The sequence below is a fragment of the Octopus sinensis genome, linkage group LG13 (genome assembly GCF_006345805.1).
Source record: "Octopus sinensis linkage group LG13, ASM634580v1, whole genome shotgun sequence".
NCBI lineage: Eukaryota > Metazoa > Mollusca > Cephalopoda > Octopoda > Octopodidae > Octopus > Octopus sinensis.
Window position 1 is genome coordinate 9,718,137 of NC_043009.1, and position 22,500 is coordinate 9,740,636.

The 22,500-nt window shown below is 40.5% G+C and overlaps 1 protein-coding gene and 1 long non-coding RNA gene across 2 annotated transcripts in view; both read left to right on the forward strand.

Moving 5' to 3' along the window:
* LOC118765751 overlaps positions 1-14,134 on the forward strand; it is a 20,968-nt gene extending 6,834 nt beyond the window's left edge. The window contains exon 3 of the long non-coding RNA XR_005001623.1: positions 13,116-14,134. This is a non-coding gene — a long non-coding RNA (uncharacterized LOC118765751). The remainder of the gene's footprint in view (positions 1-13,115) is intronic.
* A 2,400-nt stretch (positions 14,135-16,534) lies between these two features.
* On the forward strand, positions 16,535-17,473 carry LOC115218559 (microtubule-associated protein RP/EB family member 1-like). The gene has a single exon (XM_029788448.1). It carries the CDS (start codon positions 16,535-16,537, stop codon positions 17,471-17,473), a length of 939 nt encoding a protein of 312 aa, XP_029644308.1.
* Positions 17,474-22,500: the final 5,027 nt, after the last annotated feature.

A 22,500-nucleotide genomic window follows, 5' to 3' on the forward strand; every position in this document is an offset into this window, starting at 1 on the left:
CATGGACAATGGACATTAAATGATGATGATGATATATATGTGTGTGTGTGTATATATATATGTCCCCCTCTATGTTTAGCCCCTTGTAGGTAGTAAAGAAATATATATATATATATATATATATATATTTCTTTACTACCCACAAGGGGCTAAATACAGAGGGGGACAAATAAGGAAAGACAAACCGATTAAGTCGATTACATCGACCCCAGTGCGTAACTGGTACTTAATTTAATCGACCCCGAAAGGATGATAGGCTAAGTCGACCTCGGCAGAATTTGAACCCAGAATGTAACGGCAGACGAAATACGGCTACACATTTCGCCTGGCATGCTAACGTTTCTGCCAGCTCGCCGCCCTATCTATCTATATATATATATATATATATATATATATGTCTGTCTGTATGTACATACATGTGTGTGTGTGTGTGTGTATGTATGTGTGTGTGTGTGTGTGTATGTATGTGTGTGAAATAGAGTGCATGCATATAGACATACATACACAAAAAAAAACGTGTGTGTAAGTGTGTAATAATTATTTAAACTTTGGCTATACACCTAGTAGTATGTCAATTAAAGACCTTTCACTGTCAATGGCTACCTGATGTCATCCACAGTGTTGATATAACTGTCACCGGATCTGCGTTAGAGGGAAACCAAAAATGGAATTCACATGAATGCCACATATGTATGTGTATAAATATATGTATTTAAAAGGAGAAAAACTGAAAATGGAATTCACATGAATTCCATTTTCTGTTTGCCCTCATCTACACACACACACAAACACACACACACACACACACAAACACACACACAGACACACACACACACACAGATACAGACACACACACAGACACACACAACACACACACACACACACAAGAGATCCTGAGCCAACAGGTTTTTGGGATCTGACAATATACCATAAAGCTAAACTCTTTATGGACGGGAAACCTACAGTAATCCCATACACCAGCCTTGCCCATACATATACACTCGCTATAAAAACAAGGTCACCAGCATAGATGAGCTCCCAGGAGCATCTTGTCTTAAATTCGTCTGTTATTGCCCAGGAAGACTATGATGGACATCCCACTAATCACTGGTCTATCTCTCCTATCTTTCCTCTCCTCTCAAATAATGTTCCTCCAGGGTTCGCCATCTTACCTCGTCTGGCTTAGCAGCCCTCACTGTTTGTTTTCACTGCCCTGTTTTTATTATCAACTTTGACCTTCCACAAATCCCAAATTTTATTTTGGTTTACGGGAACAACTGTTTCTCAAAGGCACATATTGTCGTAAATTGCTCAAATTGTGGATTAGATAAACAGCCAGCAACTGATGAAGGGTCATTCTTTGTGTTACTTATCTTTTTTTCCACTTGTTTCTCTCGTTGTTTGCAAAAAAAAAGTTTGTCTTCACATTTCATGTTGTTTACATTTTGTGACGTCCTGTATCCATACATGCATATGAATATTTTATTTATATTGTATATATATATATATATATATATATATATTATATATATATATATATATATATATATATATAATATATATATATATTAGAGTGGCTGTGTGGTAAGTAGCTTGCTCACCAACTACATGGTTCCGGGTTCAGTCCCACTGCATGGTACCATGGGCAAGTGTCTTCTTCTATAGCCTCGGGCCGATCAAAGCCTTGTGAGTGGATTTGGTAGACGGAAGCTGAAAGAAGCCCGTCGTATATGTGTGTCTGTGTTTGTCTCCCTACCACCATCGCTAGACAATCGATGCTGGCGTGTCTACTTCCCCGTAACTTAGTGGTTCGGCAAAAAAAGACCGATAGAATAAGTACTAGGCGTACAAAAAATAAGTCCTGGGGTCGTTTGTTCGACTAAAGGCGGTGCTCCAGCATGGCTGTAGTCAAATTACCGAAACAAATAAAAGAATATATACAGAGAGAGAGAGAGAGAGAGAGAGAGAGAGAGTGAAAGAGAGAGAGAGAAACTCACATATATACACGCGCCCGCACACACACACACACACAAACACGCATACATATATATGAAGTAGCTGCCTGCTGGCAAGAGACGTAAAGTCTAAGCTGAAGGATTGTCAAGTATTATTCACTGCTACATTTGTTATTGTGTGTACAATAACCATTCCTAAGTTCTAAGTAGTTTTGCCAGGAAGCTGGATAACGGAAAAAACAAAAAGAGGAAAAAACACCCACTCTTCCTAAGAAAACCATCAGGGGAGACAATGCCATAGTCATCACGTTGTTTACTTTCTGAAACAAGAGTTATCTCCCAATAGATTCATTGCTGGAAACGTCAACGTAAATCCACTCAACACGAATTGCAAAATGGAAATGTTGAAACCAACATAATGTATTTCTGGTTTCGAATTTTGGCACAAAACCGGGGGAGTGAGTAAGTCGATTACGTCGACCTTACTGTTTAAGTGGTACTTATTTTACCGACCTAGAAAGAATAAAAAGCAAAGTCGACGTCGGAGGCATTTGAACTCAGGACGTAAAGTCGGAAGAAATACCCTGAAGCAATTGAGCCAGATCGCCGCCTTAACGTAAAGTAATATTAAACATTGGGAAGGCGGCGAGCTGGCAGAAACGTTAGCGCGCCGGGCGAAATGCGTAGCTGTATTTCGTCTGCCGTTACGTTCTGAGTTCAAATTCCGCCGAGGTCGACTTTACCTTTCATCCTTTCGGGGTCGATTAAATAAGTACCAGATACGCACTGGGGTCGACATAATCAATTTAATCCGTTTGTCTGTCCTTGTTTCTCCCCTCTGTGTTTAGCCCCTTGTGGGTAATAAAGAAATAGGTATTTCGTCTGCCTTTACGTTCTGAGTTCAAATTCCGTCGAGGTCGACTTTGCCTTTCATCCTTTCAGGGTCGATTAAATAATTACCAGTTACGCACTGGGGTCGATATAAGCGGCTTAATCCGTTTGTCTGTCCTTGTTTGTCCCCTTTGTGTTTAGCCCCTTGTGGGTAATAAAGAAATAGGTATTTCGTCTGCCTTTACGTTCTGAGTTCAAATTCCGTCGAGGTCGACTTTGCCTTTCATCCTTTCAGGGTCGATTAAATAATTACCAGTTACGCACTGGGGTCGATATAAGCGGCTTAATCCGTTTGTCTGTCCTTGTTTGTCCCCTTTGTGTTTAGCCCCTTGTGGGTAGTAAAGAAATAGGTATTTCGTCTGTCTTCATTTTCTGAGTTCAAATTTGTCTGAGGTCGACTTTGCCTTTCATCTTTTCGGGGCCGATAAATTAAGTACCAGTTATGCACTGGATCGATGTAGTCGACTTAATCCGTTTGTCTGTCCTTGTTTGTCCCCTCTGTGTTTAGTCCCTTGTGGGTAATAAAGAAATACGAAATGTTAGCACGCCGGGCGAAATGCTTAGTGGTATTTCGTTTGTCTTTACGTTCTGAGTTCAAATTCCGCGGAGGTCAACTTTGCCTTTCCTCCTTTCGGAGTCGATAAATTAAGTACCAGTAGCATACTGGGGTCGATCTAATCAAGTAGCACCATCCCCAAAATTTCGTGCCTTGTGCTTAGAGTAGAAAAGAATATTAAACGTTGGGGGCTAACGCAGATTCGCACCTCTCCTGGAAAAATACATCTTTTAGAAGAAATTTTTTCCTGATTCCTACATTTTAGATGTCGGAGACAACGAATATGAAAAAAAAAAAAAAATAATAATTCCACCCCCATTCCCCCAGCTTAAAATTTTGAACTTTTTTCTAATTTTTTTTAAACCACTTTTTCGAAATTTAAAATACCCACCTCAACTTCCCCTTCTTCCAAATTTTAAAATTTTAAAATTTCACCCAGCCTCTCCAGCAGACATGACCTAAAGTCCCCCCCCCCCCAAGCACCACCAAAGCAGACATTTCAGATTTTTTTTTCTTCAGCGAGTTCCGATGTTTTCGATGACGGAGATTCCGAATATGCAAGAAACCACGTTTTCAAAATTTAAAATTCAAAAAGCCTATAGATATGTGTATAGATATATAGATAGGTAGATAAATGCCAAGCAGCTGTGAAGGACAAACATACACATACACACACGCATACGTGCACATACCTATGTTTCTATATTCACAAATAACGGGCTTCTTTCAGTTCCTGTTTACCAAATCTACCGACACAGCTTTGGTTGGCCTGGGGCATTAGAATATATATATATATATATATATATATATAAGTTGGCTAGCAGCAAGCTGTTTCGCCTCATACCGAAGGAATTAGAAATGGCAGTCAAAGACCGTTTTTTCCATTTCTATAAGTGGAGATTCCAAAAAACGAAGGCCCTTGCGGCTCACATACACAAAACCGGAGTGGCAAATATACGAATTCAGTCACTTACCGTTAATAGCGAACACGGTGTTTCTGGATCACAAACATATAAAAAAAGGGGAGTTTGAATTCCGTCATCAGCGCTATATTCGATAGCTTTATCAAATGCCACCAGCCCTCACTTCTGACCCCGCGACATCAGATAGTGGGGGGAAGTGCGCAGATGTTAAAACCAAGTAACGACTGGGAACGTAAATTTTCCCTCCAAATTTCTGCCATGCGCGCCTTCTGGGTAATCGTAATGGAATGAGGAATCTCCACTTATAGAAATGGAAAAAACGGTCTTTGACTGCCATTTCTAATTCCTTCGGTATGAGGCGAAACAGCTTGCTGCTAGCCAACTTATTTTTCTTTACTATATACTGAACCTTACAAAGGTCTTGACAATTATTTTGTCGTATTTACATACCGAAATTTACCGGTAAATAATTGTTGGTTACATGAAAAACCACAGGAAAATTATTTACCATTTTTATTGTATATATATATATATATATATATATATATATATCACGTGGTCACGTGACCGACCAGACCATCAGATGTTGTTACACATCGCTGGTCACAATGCGTTCGCATTGTTTTAGCCTTCGAATGACGCCACCCCGCTAGCTAAGCGAGCAGGCCAACAGCAGAAAGAGCGAGAGAAAGAGTGGTGAAGGAGTACAGCAGGGATCACCAGCCTCGTGGAGCTTTTAGGTGTTATCGCTCAATTCGAAACCGCGATCCTACGACCGCAAGTCCGCTGCCCTAACCACTAGGCCATTGTGCCTCCACACACACACACATATATATATATATTATATATATATATATATATATTATATATATATATATATATATATATATTATATATATATATATATATATATATATATATATATATATATATAATATATATATATATATAGAGAGAGAGAGAGAGAGAGAGAGAGAGTAAGAGAAAGCGAGGGAGAGTCCGAGAGAAAGGAAGAGTAAGAGAGTGGGAAAGTGAGAGAGAAAGGAGAGAGAAACAAAGAGGGAGAATGAGGTGATAAAAAACAGAAAGTAAGAATCACACTCTTACCCGCGCGTAGAGCGGGTCACCTTAAGCTAGTATATATATACATATATATATTATATATATATATATATGTATATATATACTAGCTTAAGGTGACCCGCTCTACGCGCGGGTAAGAGTGTGATTCTTACTTTCTGTTTTTTATCACCTCATTCTCCCTCTTTGTTTCTCTCTCCTTTCTCTCTCACTTTCCCACTCTCTTACTCTTCCTTTCTCTCGGACTCTCCCTCGCTTTCTCTTACTCTCTATCTTTCTCTATCTCTCTCCCATTTATAAACAATAAAAGATCTTGAGTAAGTTGAGAAAGCAAAATATTTTGAAAGATCAATCATAAATATCAGGCAGTGACAACGGAAAGGTCTGCTTCAAGACAGACAGCAAAGCACTAACATTTAAAAGGGACAGACGAACTTGCGAGCTGAATAAAAATTTAAAAAATATTGGAAACCAAAGTTTGAAGGGATAGAATGTGAGGATAGTAGAGTCACCATGGCTGGCATTTCTTAACGACGGACAGCAACGTAGTGGTAGTTTAACGGCTGGCGTAAAATTTTGAACTTGTTGTAAAAGAAAATTCCTAAACACCAAGTTTTGAAGTGATTCTTTCTCACGACAGTAGACTCACCGTGGCAAGCATTGAAAAGTTCTTCATCATGGACGGCAACACATTAACGACTTAAAGACTAGCGCAAATTTTTTAGCTTGATGTAACAGAGAATTCCTAAACACCCGCTCCTGTAAATTTTAATCGCCTTCCAGCCCCATTTAGACCCCTTTTCACATTTTGGTTAATATAACCCGATTTCATTCGGGTCTACTCGGGCCACATTTTATAAGATGAGGAATTTTGTCCTAGAGGTCACGCCTTTCATTTGAGGAAAAAAATAGTTGCCATGCAAACTCGCCAACACTTTTAACATAGGTGTGCATATTTTCAGCTCAACCGATCACATAATGCACACATTATATATATATATATATATATATGTGTGTGTGTGTGTGTGTGTGTGTGTGTACGCATTATATATACAAATGATATATATATATAAATTAAATTAGAGATAAAACCACTATTAGGCAAATTAAACAGTGAAAAACATAACCCAAAACATAAAAATAAAAATATAATGTACAAAATATATAAGATATAAAATTTAAAAATTTAAATTATTTAAATTTAAAATTAAAATTATTAATTTATATTTATAATTTAAAAAAAAATATATATAACTATCAAAAAGTATTAAAAAGTTTAATATACATAAATACAGATATATACACTTTGTATATATACATTATATATACATATTTATATATAGAACACACACACAAACATATATAAATGAACGCAATAAATATCTGATTCATAATATTTGTTCTCGTGATTGTGTGGTGGTGGTGGCGATGATAAAACTCTCTATGAATGCAGACAGACGTAGAGAGAGAGTGTGTGTGAAAGCGCTGTTAGACGCCGTTATCGTCGTTATATATAGAAAGTGATGGGAAGGGAGGAAAGATAGTGAGTGAGGGGGGAAGACAGATACTTAAAAGACTGAGAGTCGACTTGTCAAAGTGCGTTTTTGGCCCTAGCAACGACACCTTTTAAGATAGGGATTTATAACCTAGCCCACTAACATCCTCACCTCATTTGACATGTCCCTGTAAATTTTGGAGTCAATCCGACGGGATCCAGTGGCCTTTAAACCGTTCTGGACAAACAAACAAACAAACTTTTCGCATTTCAGTTTTATAAATAGAGAAGATATATATATATATATATTATATATATATATATATATATATATAGAGAGAGAGAGAGAGAGAGGCGGGGGGCACTGTTGATTGAAAAGTCAACTTCGTTAATCGTTAATTCTTTGAAAATGTAACAGAAATTAAATTAACGTTAATCGGTTAACTTTTATTGGAAACAGACATATCTTTGTTGCCTCATAACTTCCAGAAAAACGGATACTTTTTTTATGAAACTGTCACCAAATAATCGCTTATATCCTGTAGATGGAGCTTATTCTATTAATTATACTTGTATAAAACAAAATTATGAGTGACACATTTTTTCAAGATACCTAAGCATTTGGAATGGATTTTCTAAAACCCAACCTTAAATTTATTTTAAAAAATTTATGGTGTATTTAGATAACCCTTGTGAGATATTTAAAAACCACTTGTCAAGTCACTATATGTATATGTATGTAAGCATCCCACTACTTGTACGACTTCTACACACACTTTCTCTATACTTCACTGGTCTCTGTCTTTCTCTCCTCTTCCCCCACTCTCTCACATTTCTCTGTCTTTCTCACTTTGCACCTCACTGACCCTGCCTTTCTGTTGCCCCGTCAATCCTTGGCACGCTCTCTTTCTTCTCTCCTTAATTCCTTCTTTCTCTCTTCTTTGGTGCCTTTGTCCCTCCATTTTCCTCTCTCTTTGATTCCTTTGCCCCCTTTTTTTCTCTCTCTTCTCTTCTCACGTGACCACCGGTCAACTAGCCTTTCGACTTCTGAGTACCGCCACGACAACATCGATTTCTTCGTCTGCCGTAAGGCATTATTTTCCAAATACGCAAGCTAAGCTAAGTTGAACTGTCTAAAGTCGAAAGACACCTGTTGTTTTTGTCCTGTTATTATTATTATTGTTTTTTGTATTTATATTCGTGTGGCATCGTCCGTTTTTCTGTCCTTGTTTCGTATACATTCGATCCTTTTTCCAAGAAATCTAATGCTCGTAGCTTAGTTTTTCCTTGGGGCTGGCCAGATCGGAGCGATCTCAAGATTAATCAGCCGAAATTGCGAGGATGATCCGGTTCTTGACTGAAGATTAGAGACTTCGAATGACCCGTCCGTTTTTTTGTGTCGTCTATTTGAATGTTTTGCGTTCTTGTCCCATTTTGTATATTTTTTATACATACACACACACACACACACACACACACATATATATATCAATAGTAAGGCAGTGAGCTGGCAGAGTTGCTCAGAGGCATTTCATTTGTTTTTATGTTCTGAGTTCAATTTCTGCCAAGGTCGACTTTGCCTTTCATCTCATCATGTTTTGACATAATAAATACCAGTTGAGCACTGGGGTCATCTGCCAAACCTGCTGACCTTGTGTCAAAATTTGAAACCAATATATATATTAATAGTAACACACAGGAAACTGAGAATGGTTGCAGAGAATCAGTTTTGAAAACTGCAATACAGGCCTAAGTACAGTTGGAAGATGGACTTTAAGCATCAGAATATTTGTCTCTCTCCCTCTAGGTTATGAATTAAAATCTTGTCTGGGTCTGCTATATTTTACATTCCTAAAGGAATGAAGTTATTTGACTATGCTCTTTCAAAAGAAAAAGAATGTCTTTGTCTTTGCAAGAAATCAACATTTGAATAAACTTTACTCAAATTTTCAAGATTTCAAACCCTTTTTAAGCCATTGTATTTTAGGCCAATAGGCCAGGAAAATACATGTCTTGCTGCAGTTAATGTGGTTTGAAGGCATGTAAATATAATTGTTCTTACCTCGACTAGCAATACACAATATTTGTGTGTTGCTGACAAATTGATCAATTCTTCACCTGTGTTGTCACAACCCCTCTATTTCCATGACTTGCGCCTGTCACTGCTAGAATCCCCAGGAAAAAACAAAACGCAGGGAGAAACTTTTCTTCCTACTTGCTGATGTGACGTCATCTCCCATTGCTTCCTGTCTTCCTTCCACCACACGCCCCACTGATCTAAAGACCATTGCGCCCCTGTTCTGTCTTGTAATCATCCATCCAATCGGGGGGAGGGAGAATTCCTTTAGAGATCTCTGTAGAGTCTCAGGACCGCCTTCCCCCTACCCTTCGTCATCGGAAGAGCTAATCTCCCTTCAAATACCCAGGATGTGATGTAGCATGCCACCCACTGATACATTATTCACAGTACTGATTGCGGTCACACTTCCTTTTTCCAGTTGTGTTGTGCACTGATTGTTCGGGGCTTCACTCACACTTCATCTCCAATCTGCTCAGATATAATCCCTTCACCCTCTTGCTGCTGTGGCACCACACTCAGGTGTCTCCATTTGTCCTGGAATATGGCCCTGTACAAGACTGACTCTTCGGCTTGTCCTACTCTGAGCAACATATTATACCAGAAGACTATCTCCACAGGGAAAATTCATCCCCTCTCAGCCATGGTTTTAATTGTACAGTGGTGCCATTCCACAATCCCGTTTCTTATTTCTTTATTGCCCACAAGGGGCTAAGCACGGAGTGGACAAACAAGGACAGACAAAGGTATTAAGTCGATTGCATTGACCCCAGTGCATAACTGGTACTTAATTTATCGATCCCGAAAAGATGAAAGGCAAAGTCGACCTCGGCGGAATTTGAACTCAGAAAGTAGCGGCAGACGAAATACCTATTTCTTTACTACCCACAAGGGGCTAAACACAGAGAGGACAAACAAGGACAGACAAAGAGATTAAGTCGATTATATCGACCCCAGTGCGTAACTTGTACTTATTTAATCGACCCAGAAAGGATGAAAGGTAAAGTCGACCTCGGCGGAATTTGAACTCAGAACGCAGCGGCGGACGAAATACCGCAAAGCATTTCGCCCGGCGTGCTAATGTTTCTGCCAGCTCGCCGCCACAATTCCGTTTCTACCTGGGCTATATGCAGCAGCTCTGAAGAAGCATCTTGTGCTCCATCTTCCAAGCATCTCTCTCAGCTGCTCTACCATTTATCACTCTGAACCTGGTATTTCTTCTCCAGCTCTTGACCATTTTTGTGGTCACCAGGACAACCTATATCCATGCTTCTCTTACGCCCCACCTTAAACCTCATTACAGGTAACATTCGGTTGTGTGTCATATCAATCCATTCTTCCTCTACCCGAATGTTTCCTGGTTTATGTGTGTCCGGGACAGGATCGATCGATTTGCATCTGCTGCAGTTCCCCACAATTTTCTGAACGCTCTCCCTGGTGACATCGGGGTCGACCGTTCTGGTCAAAAACATTGTCCTGTCAACTCCCATATGGTGCAGTCTCCTTAGTTCTGTGCCTCCCAGCCAACAAACTGCCGCCACCCCACCTGGAATATCCTCTACTGTAGATGAAGCACATGATATGCATCAGGTACAGTGCAGTTATTTAGAGTTCAGTAATCACCACAAACTCCCCAATTGGTTGATGACTTCTTAGGAATGCAATGTCAAGGACAAGTTGCTGCCGGACGAGTGGATGATTCCGAGATTGAGCATGTGCTGGAATTCTCACTTGATGGCCTTGAGACAATCTGGTGGTAACCCTCAAGGTCGTGCAGCAACAGGTGGACCACAGGTCTTGATGGGGTGGGTGACTTCATGCTTGATAGGCTGACTATAGAATATTGGGCGAGCGACGTCCAGGTATTTTTTCAGGATAGCACTGGGACGGGTTGCCATTGTTTGCAAAATGGTTGAGCTGACTATGGCCATACAAGCGGTTATACCATGCCCAGTGAGCTGAGTGGTGCTGTCGACAAGTCTTCTGTGCTTGATATCTACAAGAAGACAGAAATGAGGAAGGAAATCGGCTCCTAAAATAGGGTTCGGCAGTTTGGCGATGATGAATACCCACTGGAAGGCACGGCATAGTCCTAAGATCAGTGTTAGGGACTGATTACCGTAGGTTGGAAATAGTGAATGGTTGACTATCTGAAGACAGACTGATGTCTCTTTTCTGTTGCCTGAAGTGCAAAAAACAGGAATTTTGCTGACTTCCGCGCCAGTATCAATAATGGAATACGTACCTGTTACACAACTGCAGACAAAAGCAGGGTGAGAGCCAGGAATTTCTGTTGCATTAAATTCTTGGCTGTGTTATTTCCCGAACGGGATGATGAGAACGAGCATGGATTCGTGCATTTCTGCACCCGTGTTCCAAACTTATGGTGGTACCAACAAGTTTCCTATGAATTATGGGAAACTCTCGGGCCTCATGACAGCCTACCATATCGATGCAATCGGTTGTTACTTCGACGGGGGATACCAAACGATAAGGCTTGTATCTGCTCTGCCAAGGCCTGTATCTGTGATGCCCACTGCACCACAAATGCATGCAAGTCAGAAATTTCCGAAGCACTGGACGACGAAAGGAAAGGATTGGTGAAAGGAATCGTTGCCTGGAATGCCATGTCAGCCGTGGATGAGTTCGCCGCTGGGTTGTGTTCCGGTGGAGCCATAATGTGACGACTAATCGCAGCAATTTTCAAGTTCTGATTTAGTGATGTGAAGGCTATCATTCTTCGTCTGGGTCACCAAATGTAGTGAGCTGTGTAGCAAAAGGTGTTGTTGATGTAGCAGACGAAGATAAGAGTGTCGACAACATCAAAGTAAAACAATGAGGGGATCTTTTCAAATTTGTGGCCAGGACCCCAGATCTTTCTAGTTAACTAAATAATTTGAAACTTTGTGTACTCATAGAGTGGAACTAGTTTATTCGCCAGTTGGAACTAGTTTATTTGAGAAAAATCTATTTTATGACTTTAATCGTAGATTAAAACTGCGAATTTTAACCAATGAGATTGCTTGTTTTCATATCTAAAAACGTTACTGCGATCTGTTAGTGTGACGTTGAAAGCAGTTTTGTGACGTAGTTGAAGACGGCTTATAAGCACGTCTGCTATTTCTAAAAAGCTTTGTGTGTGGTAAAGTAATTTTTTTACTTTACCATATTTTTATAAATTATATTGGAGAATCCATTTTTATAACATATATCGGAGAATCCATGTGATTTTTCGTTGTTTTTCTCTTATACGTATGGGAATTATTTCTGAGTATGCATTGTCTGGGAGACTTTTTCTTGCAGTTGAGAAATTTTTGGCTGCTATTTCTAAAAAGCTCGGTGTGTGGTTAAGTAATTTTTTTACTTTACCATATTTTTATAAATTAATATATATATATATATATATATAATTTTTTACTCGGTGTATGTGTATATGTATGTCTGCATGTGTGTGTGGATGTGTGTGTGTGTGTGTAAGTATGTGTAAAAAATTACATTGAATTGGCCATACATACATACATACATACACATACACAGATACATACACACATACATTCAGGCATATACACATACACCGAGTAAAAAATTTCAGTTATCTCTCTCTTTCACACATTACTACTCTCTCTGTCTTCTTCACACACACTAACAGAAGCACTTCACTTACACAACATACTGTCTCCCACACCCCATCAAACACACACACACACACACATGTACATCAATGCTTCCCCTAGACGGTAACTTCAAAGACAACTTTTGTTATTAGAAGGTGGCTGACTATAGCTTGTTTACATTTAAGATGTTTAATACGTCACGAAATTGGTGGTCGAGACGGAGTAATAAAATAAAGCCGAATGACGGAATATCATTGGTTAAAATTCTAATTATTAAACAACGTTAAACTTAGAAGTTACAATTCCGTTTTCATTCTGGTTTACAATTAAGTTTACTTTTGACACATTCTACCAGTATACGAAGTTTCAAATTGTTTGGTTCAGTAGGAAAAATTTGAAAAAACTGGCTTCAGAATAGAAAAGATCCCAATGAGGAAAGCGTCGGATTGTAGTTTAAATAATTTATTTAATCCACACTTTTTATTTATGTATTTCACACAGAAGGTTTGATTCACAATATCAAGGAAGGCCGCTACATGAAGTTACAAACTGCTTCGAGTTGATGAAGCAAAAATGAACAACAGGAGAAATATTGTGTCGATGTGTTTAGGTAGAATCGGACATTTTTTGTGCCTGTGTGTGCATTGGTCATTCGGTCATGTCTGTTTATGTTCTGCGACTGCTGCTGTGTTGTGTCGTTCATGCTGAATACTTGGCTCTCTGTTGGCTGCTTGACTGGCGCAAGCTGTCTGCTGTCTCTCGACTGTTTGCCAGTTGCTGGCTGTCTGCCTATTTGTCGTGTGTCTGATTGTATTTATAATGGTCATCCTAGATAGAAGAACAGACATACCATAGGAGTAATTTTTACCTATGTAGGTCGCCTGCTGTCCACTTGAACCTTCAATGACACAATTTAAGTCGGGGGTCAGATGGAAATCCATCCATCACTTTTTGACACGACAAAGAAATTTCTTTCGCGCCTGTTCGGCCAGTGGTAGATCAGACAAGCGAGAATCCTTAGATTCGGTTTCGAATCTCAGGTCGGGAAATGAAATGTTAGTTTTTACACTCACCTTCTTTATCCAGGCCACCACAGCGCCTTCCCCGCTGAACGGGCTCAACACATCATTTCCGATTCTGATTTTCGTGGCCATTACAAACGAAGAACAAGAGCAACAAAAAATTATAAAATATCTACTTCCCGGACGTATCCTCACAGCTGGTAACAACATGCCGAAATAGCTCGTGGTTTGAAGGCATGTAAATAAAATTGCTCTCCCTCGACTTGCAACCGGGTACCGCAGGCAGATCGATCGATTCTTCACCCTCGTTGTCACGACCTCTCTATCTCCACGTCTCCAGGCCTCAGGGAAAAAACTAAAACGCAGGGAAACTTTTCTTCTCATTCGCTGACGCGACGTCATCTCTCGTCGCTTCCAATCTTCCTTCCACCACAGTTAATCCATATAACACTGACACCGTCTAGAGATTCCGATTGAATGTTTAGTGTAGAGAAAAACCATTATCGTAAAATGAAATAAAGAGTAAATAGGCGCAGGAGTGGCTGTGTGGTAAGTAGCTTGCTAACCAACCACATGGTTCCGGGTTCAGTCCCACTGCGTCGCATCTTGGGCAAGTGTCTTCTGCTATAGCCCCGGGCCGACCAAAGCCTTGTGAGTGGATTTGGTAGACGGAAACTGAAAGAAGCCTGTCGTATATGTATATATATATATATATATGTGTGTGTGTGTGTGTGTGTGTTTGTCCCCCTAGCATTGCTTGACAACCGATGCTGGTGTGTTTACATCCCCGTCACTTAGCGGTTCGGCAAAAAGAGACCGATAGAATAAGTACTGGGCTTACAAAGAATAAGTCCCGGGGTCGATTTGCTCGACTAAAGGCGGTGCTCCAGCATGGCCGCAGTCAAATGACTGAAACAAGTAAAAGAGTAAAAGAGAGTAGTAAAAGAAACTTTTATCAATTTACACATTTATGGAGAAAGGGCCAACGTATACAAGTGTAAGGAAAACGACCGTACGTAAGAAGTTGGTGACAAAGTTCTCCTTTTTAACGCCACACGGTCGCCCTAACAAAAGAAGCCAAAATACATAGTATAAAAGAATAAGTGCCAAAAGGAATAATGAGGACGACAACAGTTCTACTGTTTGAGAGAAAGGTAGACGTTATTTACAGATGTGTACAATAAGATAAAGTATGGGTGCTAGCAAAGTGGAGTGTCTGTGTGTTCGTGTGTGCGACAGAAGTACAAACAAGGTGTATGCAGAATACAAAATACAGAGCATAGGAAAAGAGTCTCTCAGGGTATTTTAGACAAGATGGAGTTAATTTACCCGTTCGTAGTAAGGTACACGATAGTGATAGTTTTGTAACAGGATCTTGGGGTCACAAGGCAGAATGCCGGTTGAACACATGTCGTGTAGCGGTTGGAGCTTCGATGCTGTGTCAGGTCTCTTGATACAGGAATTCTTGCAGGTAATGCTGTGCTGTTTGCCTCGGTGAATATCACAACAGCGAGAAAGCTAAACCTGGGCGAGTGCTGTGTACGTATTGCTGAAGTCGACGGTGGTGATGGTGACGGAGATGGAAACGACGTCAAAGTTGAAGGACGACGATGGCGATGGCAGAGAAAGGCATCGTCGAAATGAAGGCGACGTGGGTGGAGAACGTTTTGCGTTGCTGGGGTATGTTAGCGTCGTCATTGGCTGGAGATGGAACATGGCTGGCTGGTCTGGTCGTCTGTCGCTGGAACTGGAATTGGCTGAGTAGCCCTGTGGTCAGAGGTTAGTCCTGAAAAGGACTAGAACGAAAGACGGGTGTTGCTGGAACATGGTTGAGTCGCTCTGGTCAGTGATGAGAACCAAAGACGGGGTTGCTGGAACATGGTTGAGTGCTGTGTGGTCAGTGGTGAGAACCAAAGACGAGAAATAGTGATGCTGGGGCCTTTTTATAACCTGCTAAAGGCTCCAATGAAACCCCAAAAAGACTGTGTCATAGGACCTTATCCGAAGGCCGTGATTGGTTTGCTTACACACTGGCGCGAAATAAGTCAAGAGACAAACTGCGCCAATGCCAACCAATCAGAGCAGCGGACACAACAGGGTTAAAATAGCCGAAGATGGTTGTTATCTAACACGAGATCATTTCTACTATATCTCTCAAACAGTGAGGATATCAGCTACGCTACACAAGCCAAGAGAATTATGCTTTCAAAAGTAAATTACTTGAAAATTAAAAGTTTTTCTATCTCACCTCTAGTATATTTATTTGTCCTTTATATTGCGTTTCATTTTAATTAGAGGTTTCCAGGAAACTTTGAGGGATTCATCACAACTAGTATTCAAAACTAAATCACAGACACGACTGCATCGTTTTCTTAGATACATTAAAAAATAATAAGTAAATGAATTAAATTAAATAAACTTTAGAAAATTCTGTAATTGAACTTGTTTTCCGAAGCTATAAAATATTAAAACTTTCGCCCGACCGATGTTATAAGTTAATCATGTACTAAAGCTATGTTCGTTAGTGTTAGCCTTCCTTTGTGACGTATGAAGTTTATCGATTGAAAGAAGTTATTAGTATCTGGACCGTTTTTGTTTAGCTAGCACCCATAGCTGAAAAGTAGCCCAACCAACCAACCAACTAAGTATTTGGTTTGGTATAGAGAGAAATGATGATTTTATAGTTACATATTTACTGCAGAAAGCATCATAAAAGGAAAGTGTTTATACGGTGAGGAATATAAAAGAAAAAGCAACAATAATAGTCAAGGACTAATATTGATATTTTGATTCTTTCAGCAGCTTTTTCTTCAATTATTGTGGTAGAAGGGTGCATTCAAACCACACTTATATACTTGTTCTTGTTTTATGAATGTTGTTCGTTAAAAAAGCCATTTAAGGCGCCGAAAACTCATTCTGCAATGCAAAACATAAAGACCCAAACTATAAGTACAAACGAACTCATTTTCTGGCTCCGAGAAAACATTTCTCCGCATTTGAGTTGCATACAAGATCTTGGAACAGGAGCCGAATTTTGTCTGGGTGTTGAAATTCTCTTCCCTGGATCTATTGATTTAGAGAAAATTAGATTCGGTGAGAAAACAGAATATGGTAGAAGGAAAAATTTCCAACAACTTCAAAACGCTTTTACCAAAATGAACGTCAATATCAATATTCCAATAGAAAATTTGATCAAAGGTAGTTTTAAGTACAATTTGTATTTTGGACAATGGTTTAAACAGTTTTTCGAAAAACATTATAATTGTAGGTCGTATAATATGATGAAATTCGAAACCTTAGACTCTAATAAAAGACACCGAGTTAAAATTTCTAAATCAACGAAGAAAATGTTTAAAAAAAAATGGCCACTTAAGATGTCAGATGTTTCTTTAAATGAAAGCATAGTTCGGAAAGACGAAAATATATCTCCATTACATCACCATGTCGTTGTCAAACCGAAACTAATAGCCAACAAATTAGCAGTCACATATACAGAGTATTCGGATAATATTAACAAGAAATCAAATTCTGTAATTTCAAATAGCCATGACACGACTAGTTCAAACCCAAATACTCTAACTAGCAACACCAGTATGGACGCAGATTCAGAATCAGACGACACGTTCATGCCATCTGACACACATATGCAAGCGGAATATAAGTCGTATGTATTTGTTCTGCGTGCATTAGAAAAAAACGTTCAACATCTACAACACGAGAATAAAAAGTTGAGAGACGAGAATATGAAAATGAAAGAAAAGAACGAACGCATGCAGTTGGAGATGGAAACATACCAGAGAATTAAAGCAGAGTGTCGAATGATGGCTTGTCTGCTAGAAAGATTTAGAGAATATCGTTAATATTTTTGAGAGGGCTGAGAAATAGACATTTGCCAAAGTTAAATTTGAATAAACAAAATTATAAAGACACAACCTACACTGTATATAAATAGTTGAGGGGAAAACGAACCATTCTGCATACGTTGAAAAACTTCGCTTACGCATGTAATTTGTAAATATTTCTGGGTACAGAGGTGTCGGATATTTCGAATGAAAATATTGTAAAAGCCTTGCAGAAATGCTGAAAAATGGGAGTAAATGGGGTTAAATGGGACGCTCTTACCAAAATGAATATCAATATCAATATTCCAGTAGAAAATTTGATCAAAGGTAGCTTTAATAACAATTTGTATTTTGGACAATGGTTTTAACAGTTTTTCGAAAAACATTATAATTGTAGGTCGTATGATATGATGAAATTAGAAACCTTAGAATCTAATAAATGACACCGAGTTAAATTTCTAAATCAGCGAAGAAAATGTTTTTAAAAACTGGCCTCAGTTCCTGACATGTTGCTGCCGGTTCCGTCCTCTTGTCCATAACTGTTGGCCCCCATCTTCCGTCGCAGTGACGATCGTGCGCACATCCAAAAACATGCTGTGACATACCATCTACAGACACATTGTTCCTCAAATTTACGGAGGTTATTGCCCCCTTTCCCCCAGTGTGATGTGCATTGCGCATTTGGAAGTTTAACCAAGACTTCTTTCTTCCCCGACCTGCACAAAGGTATGCTCTTTCTCTTCTGCGGGATGCAGCGATGCGGTACATGGATGTCTCCACTCGTACTTGAATATTGCTCTGTGTGATATTGACTCCTCAGCATGCCCCGTCCTGGGCGACATATTATATCAAAAAACGGCTTCAACCGGTGAGATGTGGCCCCTCTCTGCTATGGTCCTGATGGTGCGATGATACCTCTCCACAACTCCACTGTCACTTGGCCGGTATGCCGCCCTGAAGAAACGGCTAACATGCCACTTGTCGAGCATCTCCGAGCGAAATGCAGTGCCATTGTCTATAAGCAGCTCATCCTCGGGGCCTCGTTCTAGGAATGTCTCATTCAGTATTCTTGTGATTTCCTCTGCGGTCCCCGTCTTCATCTCCCTCCATATGGCCAACCACCTCGGTCCGCAGCCGATCATCGAGAGGTATGTCCCCTGCCGGTAGTGCGTCACATCCACTGCTAGTCGTTTCCAGTTGTGTTGCACTGGAATGTTTCCTGCCTGATGCACACCCGGAGTGGGGTCAATGGACTGGCACCTGTCGCAGCTCCCAACTACTCTTTGCACACTCTGCTTGGTCACGTCCGAGTCAACTTTCCTGGCTAGGAACAGGGTCATGTCCACCCCCATGTGATGCATGGTATGCAATCTCCTCAGCTCCGAGTCACTCAGTCGACACACTGCAGCCACTCCTTGCTCCAGATCCTCTGGCACCTGAAACCAGGCTTTCTTTACTCTGGTCAAGATGTTCGCTCTATTCCTCTCAGAAGACACAAAAACCACACTCAGCCTCAGGTCAAACTCGGCGGCTAGCTCGCCCAGAATTCCCAAACGGTGTTTTATCAGCATCTCTGCGCTCCCTTTGGTTCGCACCCTCCACTCGCCGGTGACTACTGATCCCACCCATCTAAGTACAGTGGCCGAATCGGTCCGGATCTCGATGATACGCAGCTCCCCACCCCAGGGCTAGGTTCATTCCCTTTAACACGGCATCCAGCTCCTCTACCTTGATGTGGTTGCAGTCGTCCTTCTTCCTAAGCCAGGTCGCATCCTCCACCACGACACCTTCAATTTTCAGGACAACTCCCGTTGCTATGCCGCTGGCATCACACCAGACGATCCCATTCTTCAATTTGGACACATACCAGTTTCCTCTTACTCGTTCCTCCGCAGTTTCTCTCTCCAAGACTTCTTGCATCATGGCGGTTGTCTTCTCGCCCACGTTACCACTCCACCTCACTCCTTCGGCTCGCCTATTGATGAAGCTGCATGCCGTCCGGACCCATCCTGCAATCGGGTAGTGTCCCAGCAGCATCCCACACACAGAAAGCAGTTATCGCCTATACGTCTTGGAGCCCAGTTCTGGGATCCCATTCCCTCTCCGAAACACCAATGTGTCGGCCTTGTCTCTCCGTAGCTTGAGTCCTAGTGCAACCCCTGCTTCCATTGCCTCCGGTGGTTTGGCAGTTAGCCCAAAACTCTTCAGGTGGCTTATGACCTCCTTTGCCGAAACTATGCCCTCGTCTAGCAGGATGTCAACAATATGGGAATTGGTGGCTCTTTTCACTTTGTCCACCAGAATAGTTTTGAGAATCGTCGCCATAATCTTCGGTGCTGAATTAAGCCCGAATCTCAACCTAGTCAGGCAGTATGTCCGTCTCTTATACACAGCCTGGCTCATAACACCACAATAGGTAAACTTATTGGTGGAACTGGAGGAGTCACTCCCCCAAACTAACCATTCCGAATTTTTTTTCATCGATTCCTATGTTTTCGATGACGGAGATTCCAAATATGCAAAAAACCACGTTTTCAACATTTTTAATTCCCCCACTCCCAGATTTTAAACTTTTAACTTTTTCGAAATTTTTTTTTTCAATCTACATGGAAAAATACGGAGATTAAGAATATGGAGGTGGGTGGGGGGAAACAAATTTTAATCTCAAATTCTTTATGAAAAACTCCAAAATTGATCCAGACCACATCTCGCTGTCTAAAAGTGAAAAAGAACGGCTGTTTTGTCCGTTTCCGCATGCGTAGGTTTATTGTGGACCAGCAAAAGGACCACGGCATGCGAAACCCTCACCACAAAACTCGATATGCTAAAAATAATAGCTAAATGTCCGGAGAATTTTTGTGCTTGTGGATGCACGCGCGCAACAATTTCTACAGCTTACAGAGAAAGAAGTACACGAAATATATTTTACATACCTGTCGTATACGTCGGGGTTTTTCTTTTGCGCTTTAAAGGTAAACGATTCTGATAGAATCAATTACCTTACTGTCAATTCATTGGAGTAATCCCAACAAAATACTACAAGTTTAGTCACTGGCTCTCAGCACCTGTGTTTGTGTCCTTGATTCCAAAATAATAAAAACTTTAACATAGGCGCTGGGGTGGCTGTGTGGTAAGTAGCTTGCTTACCAACCACATGGTTCCAGGTTCAGTCCCACTGCGTGGCACCTTGGGCAAGTGTCTTCTACTATAGCCTCGGGCCGACCAAAGCCTTGTGAGTGGATTTGGTAGACGGAAACTGAAAGAAGCCCGTCGTATATATGTATATATATATGTATATATATATGTGTGTGTATGTGTGTGTGTGTGTGTGTGTGTGTTTATGTCCCCGTCACTTAGCGGTTCGGCAAAAGAGACCGATAGAATAAGTACTGGGCTTACAAAGAATAAGTCCCGGGGTCGAGTTGCTCGATTAAAGGCGGTGCTCCAGCATGGTCGCAGTCAAATGACTGAAACAAGTAAAAGAGTAAAAGAGAGAGTATACTTCCAAAATGGGACTTAACCCATGCGTATCCGTGTACATATATGTGCATGTGTGTGTGTGTGTGTGTGTGTGTGTGGTGGGGGTGCGCAAGAAATACTTTGACGGAAATCTTTATATATAAAAGAGAGGTTGTGTGTCTGTCTCCTACGATTTATATTCCTAACTACTCCCACATTTTGCGGTGCAGTTTAAACAAAACCGGGTATCTTATAGTCGTGATTCATATCTTCTGGGTATTAGCGCGCGTCTACGATGAGTCTACGATTTAAAAAAAAATTTACCATAATTTTTTTCCATTTTAATGCATTTTTTCGCTATTATATAAGGGAAGTAACTCTCTAAAAATGTCTACGATGAGTCAACGATTAAAAAAAAAATTTACCATAATTTTTTTTCCATTTTTAATGCAATTTTTTGCTATTTTTTGGCTATAACTCTCTAAATATGCTTATATAGTTATTTCCCTTACAAACCCGAGCAACGCCGGGCGATACTGCTAGCGTATTCATAAAATTTCTATTACAATAAGTTGTCTATATGCCATGTTTGCAATTCTCCATATAAATGATAGCAAAGTGTGTATCAAATGAAATTAGAATCCTGGTACCAATGACAGATCGATCAAGTTACTAAAGTTTTAACGTTGTTGGTAACAACGTTAAATTTTCACTTTCAATTGAATACTGAAGATAGAGAGAAATGCAAGGGCAATTAATTTTGGCGGTAACGATTAAACCCTTTGATTCATTATCACAATTAAAAAGAAATTCAGAGGTGCAACGTTGCGCAAGTTCATTTCCGTACATGTTTTTCTTGCGCTCCACCCCACCACATGCACTTATATATTTCTTTACTACCCACAAGGGGCTAAACACAGAGGAGACAAACAAGGACAGACAAAGGGATTAAGTCGATTACATCGATCCCAGTGCGTAACTGGTACTTTATTTATCGACCCCGAAAGGATGAAAGGCAAAGTCGACCTCGGCGGAATTTGAACTCAGAACGTAACGACAGACGAAATACCGGTAAGCATTTCGCCCGACGTGCTAACGCTTCTGCCAGCTCGCCGCCTTCCACGTGCACATACACGTACGCGGATACACATGGATTAAGTCCCATTTTGGAAGTATGTTAAAGTTTTTATTATTTTGGAATGAAGAACATAAACATAGGTGCTGATCCGGTGACTTTCTTTCTTTTTTTTTTTTTTTTAATGAAAATCGTGTGGGTGAAAGGATCAAATAATACCGCTCCTTCTTGGTCTACCCTCAGATCTCATGGCGGTTGGCTCGGCTCGAAGAATCTATCTTGCGATTCTTTCATGCAACATTCTGACCACATTTCTGTAGTGGCAGTGCAGTTACCTCAGGATGCGGAGAAGTAATGGCTCAATCGGGAGAGAGTCCCTGATCTCTGAGCTAAGCACTCTGTCGAGTATCATTATTCTGGGAATCCTTCGAACGAACCCCGTTTCGGCCGCTTAAATTCGCGATCGTCCTCTTTCGGTTATAACACTCATGACCATAAGTGATGACAGGAT

Bases quoted from the DNA above. Each gene is read 5' to 3' on its own strand.
- LOC115218559 (XM_029788448.1), top strand. From the start codon at position 16,535: ATGCAAAACATAAAGACCCAAACTATAAGTACAAACGAACTCATTTTC.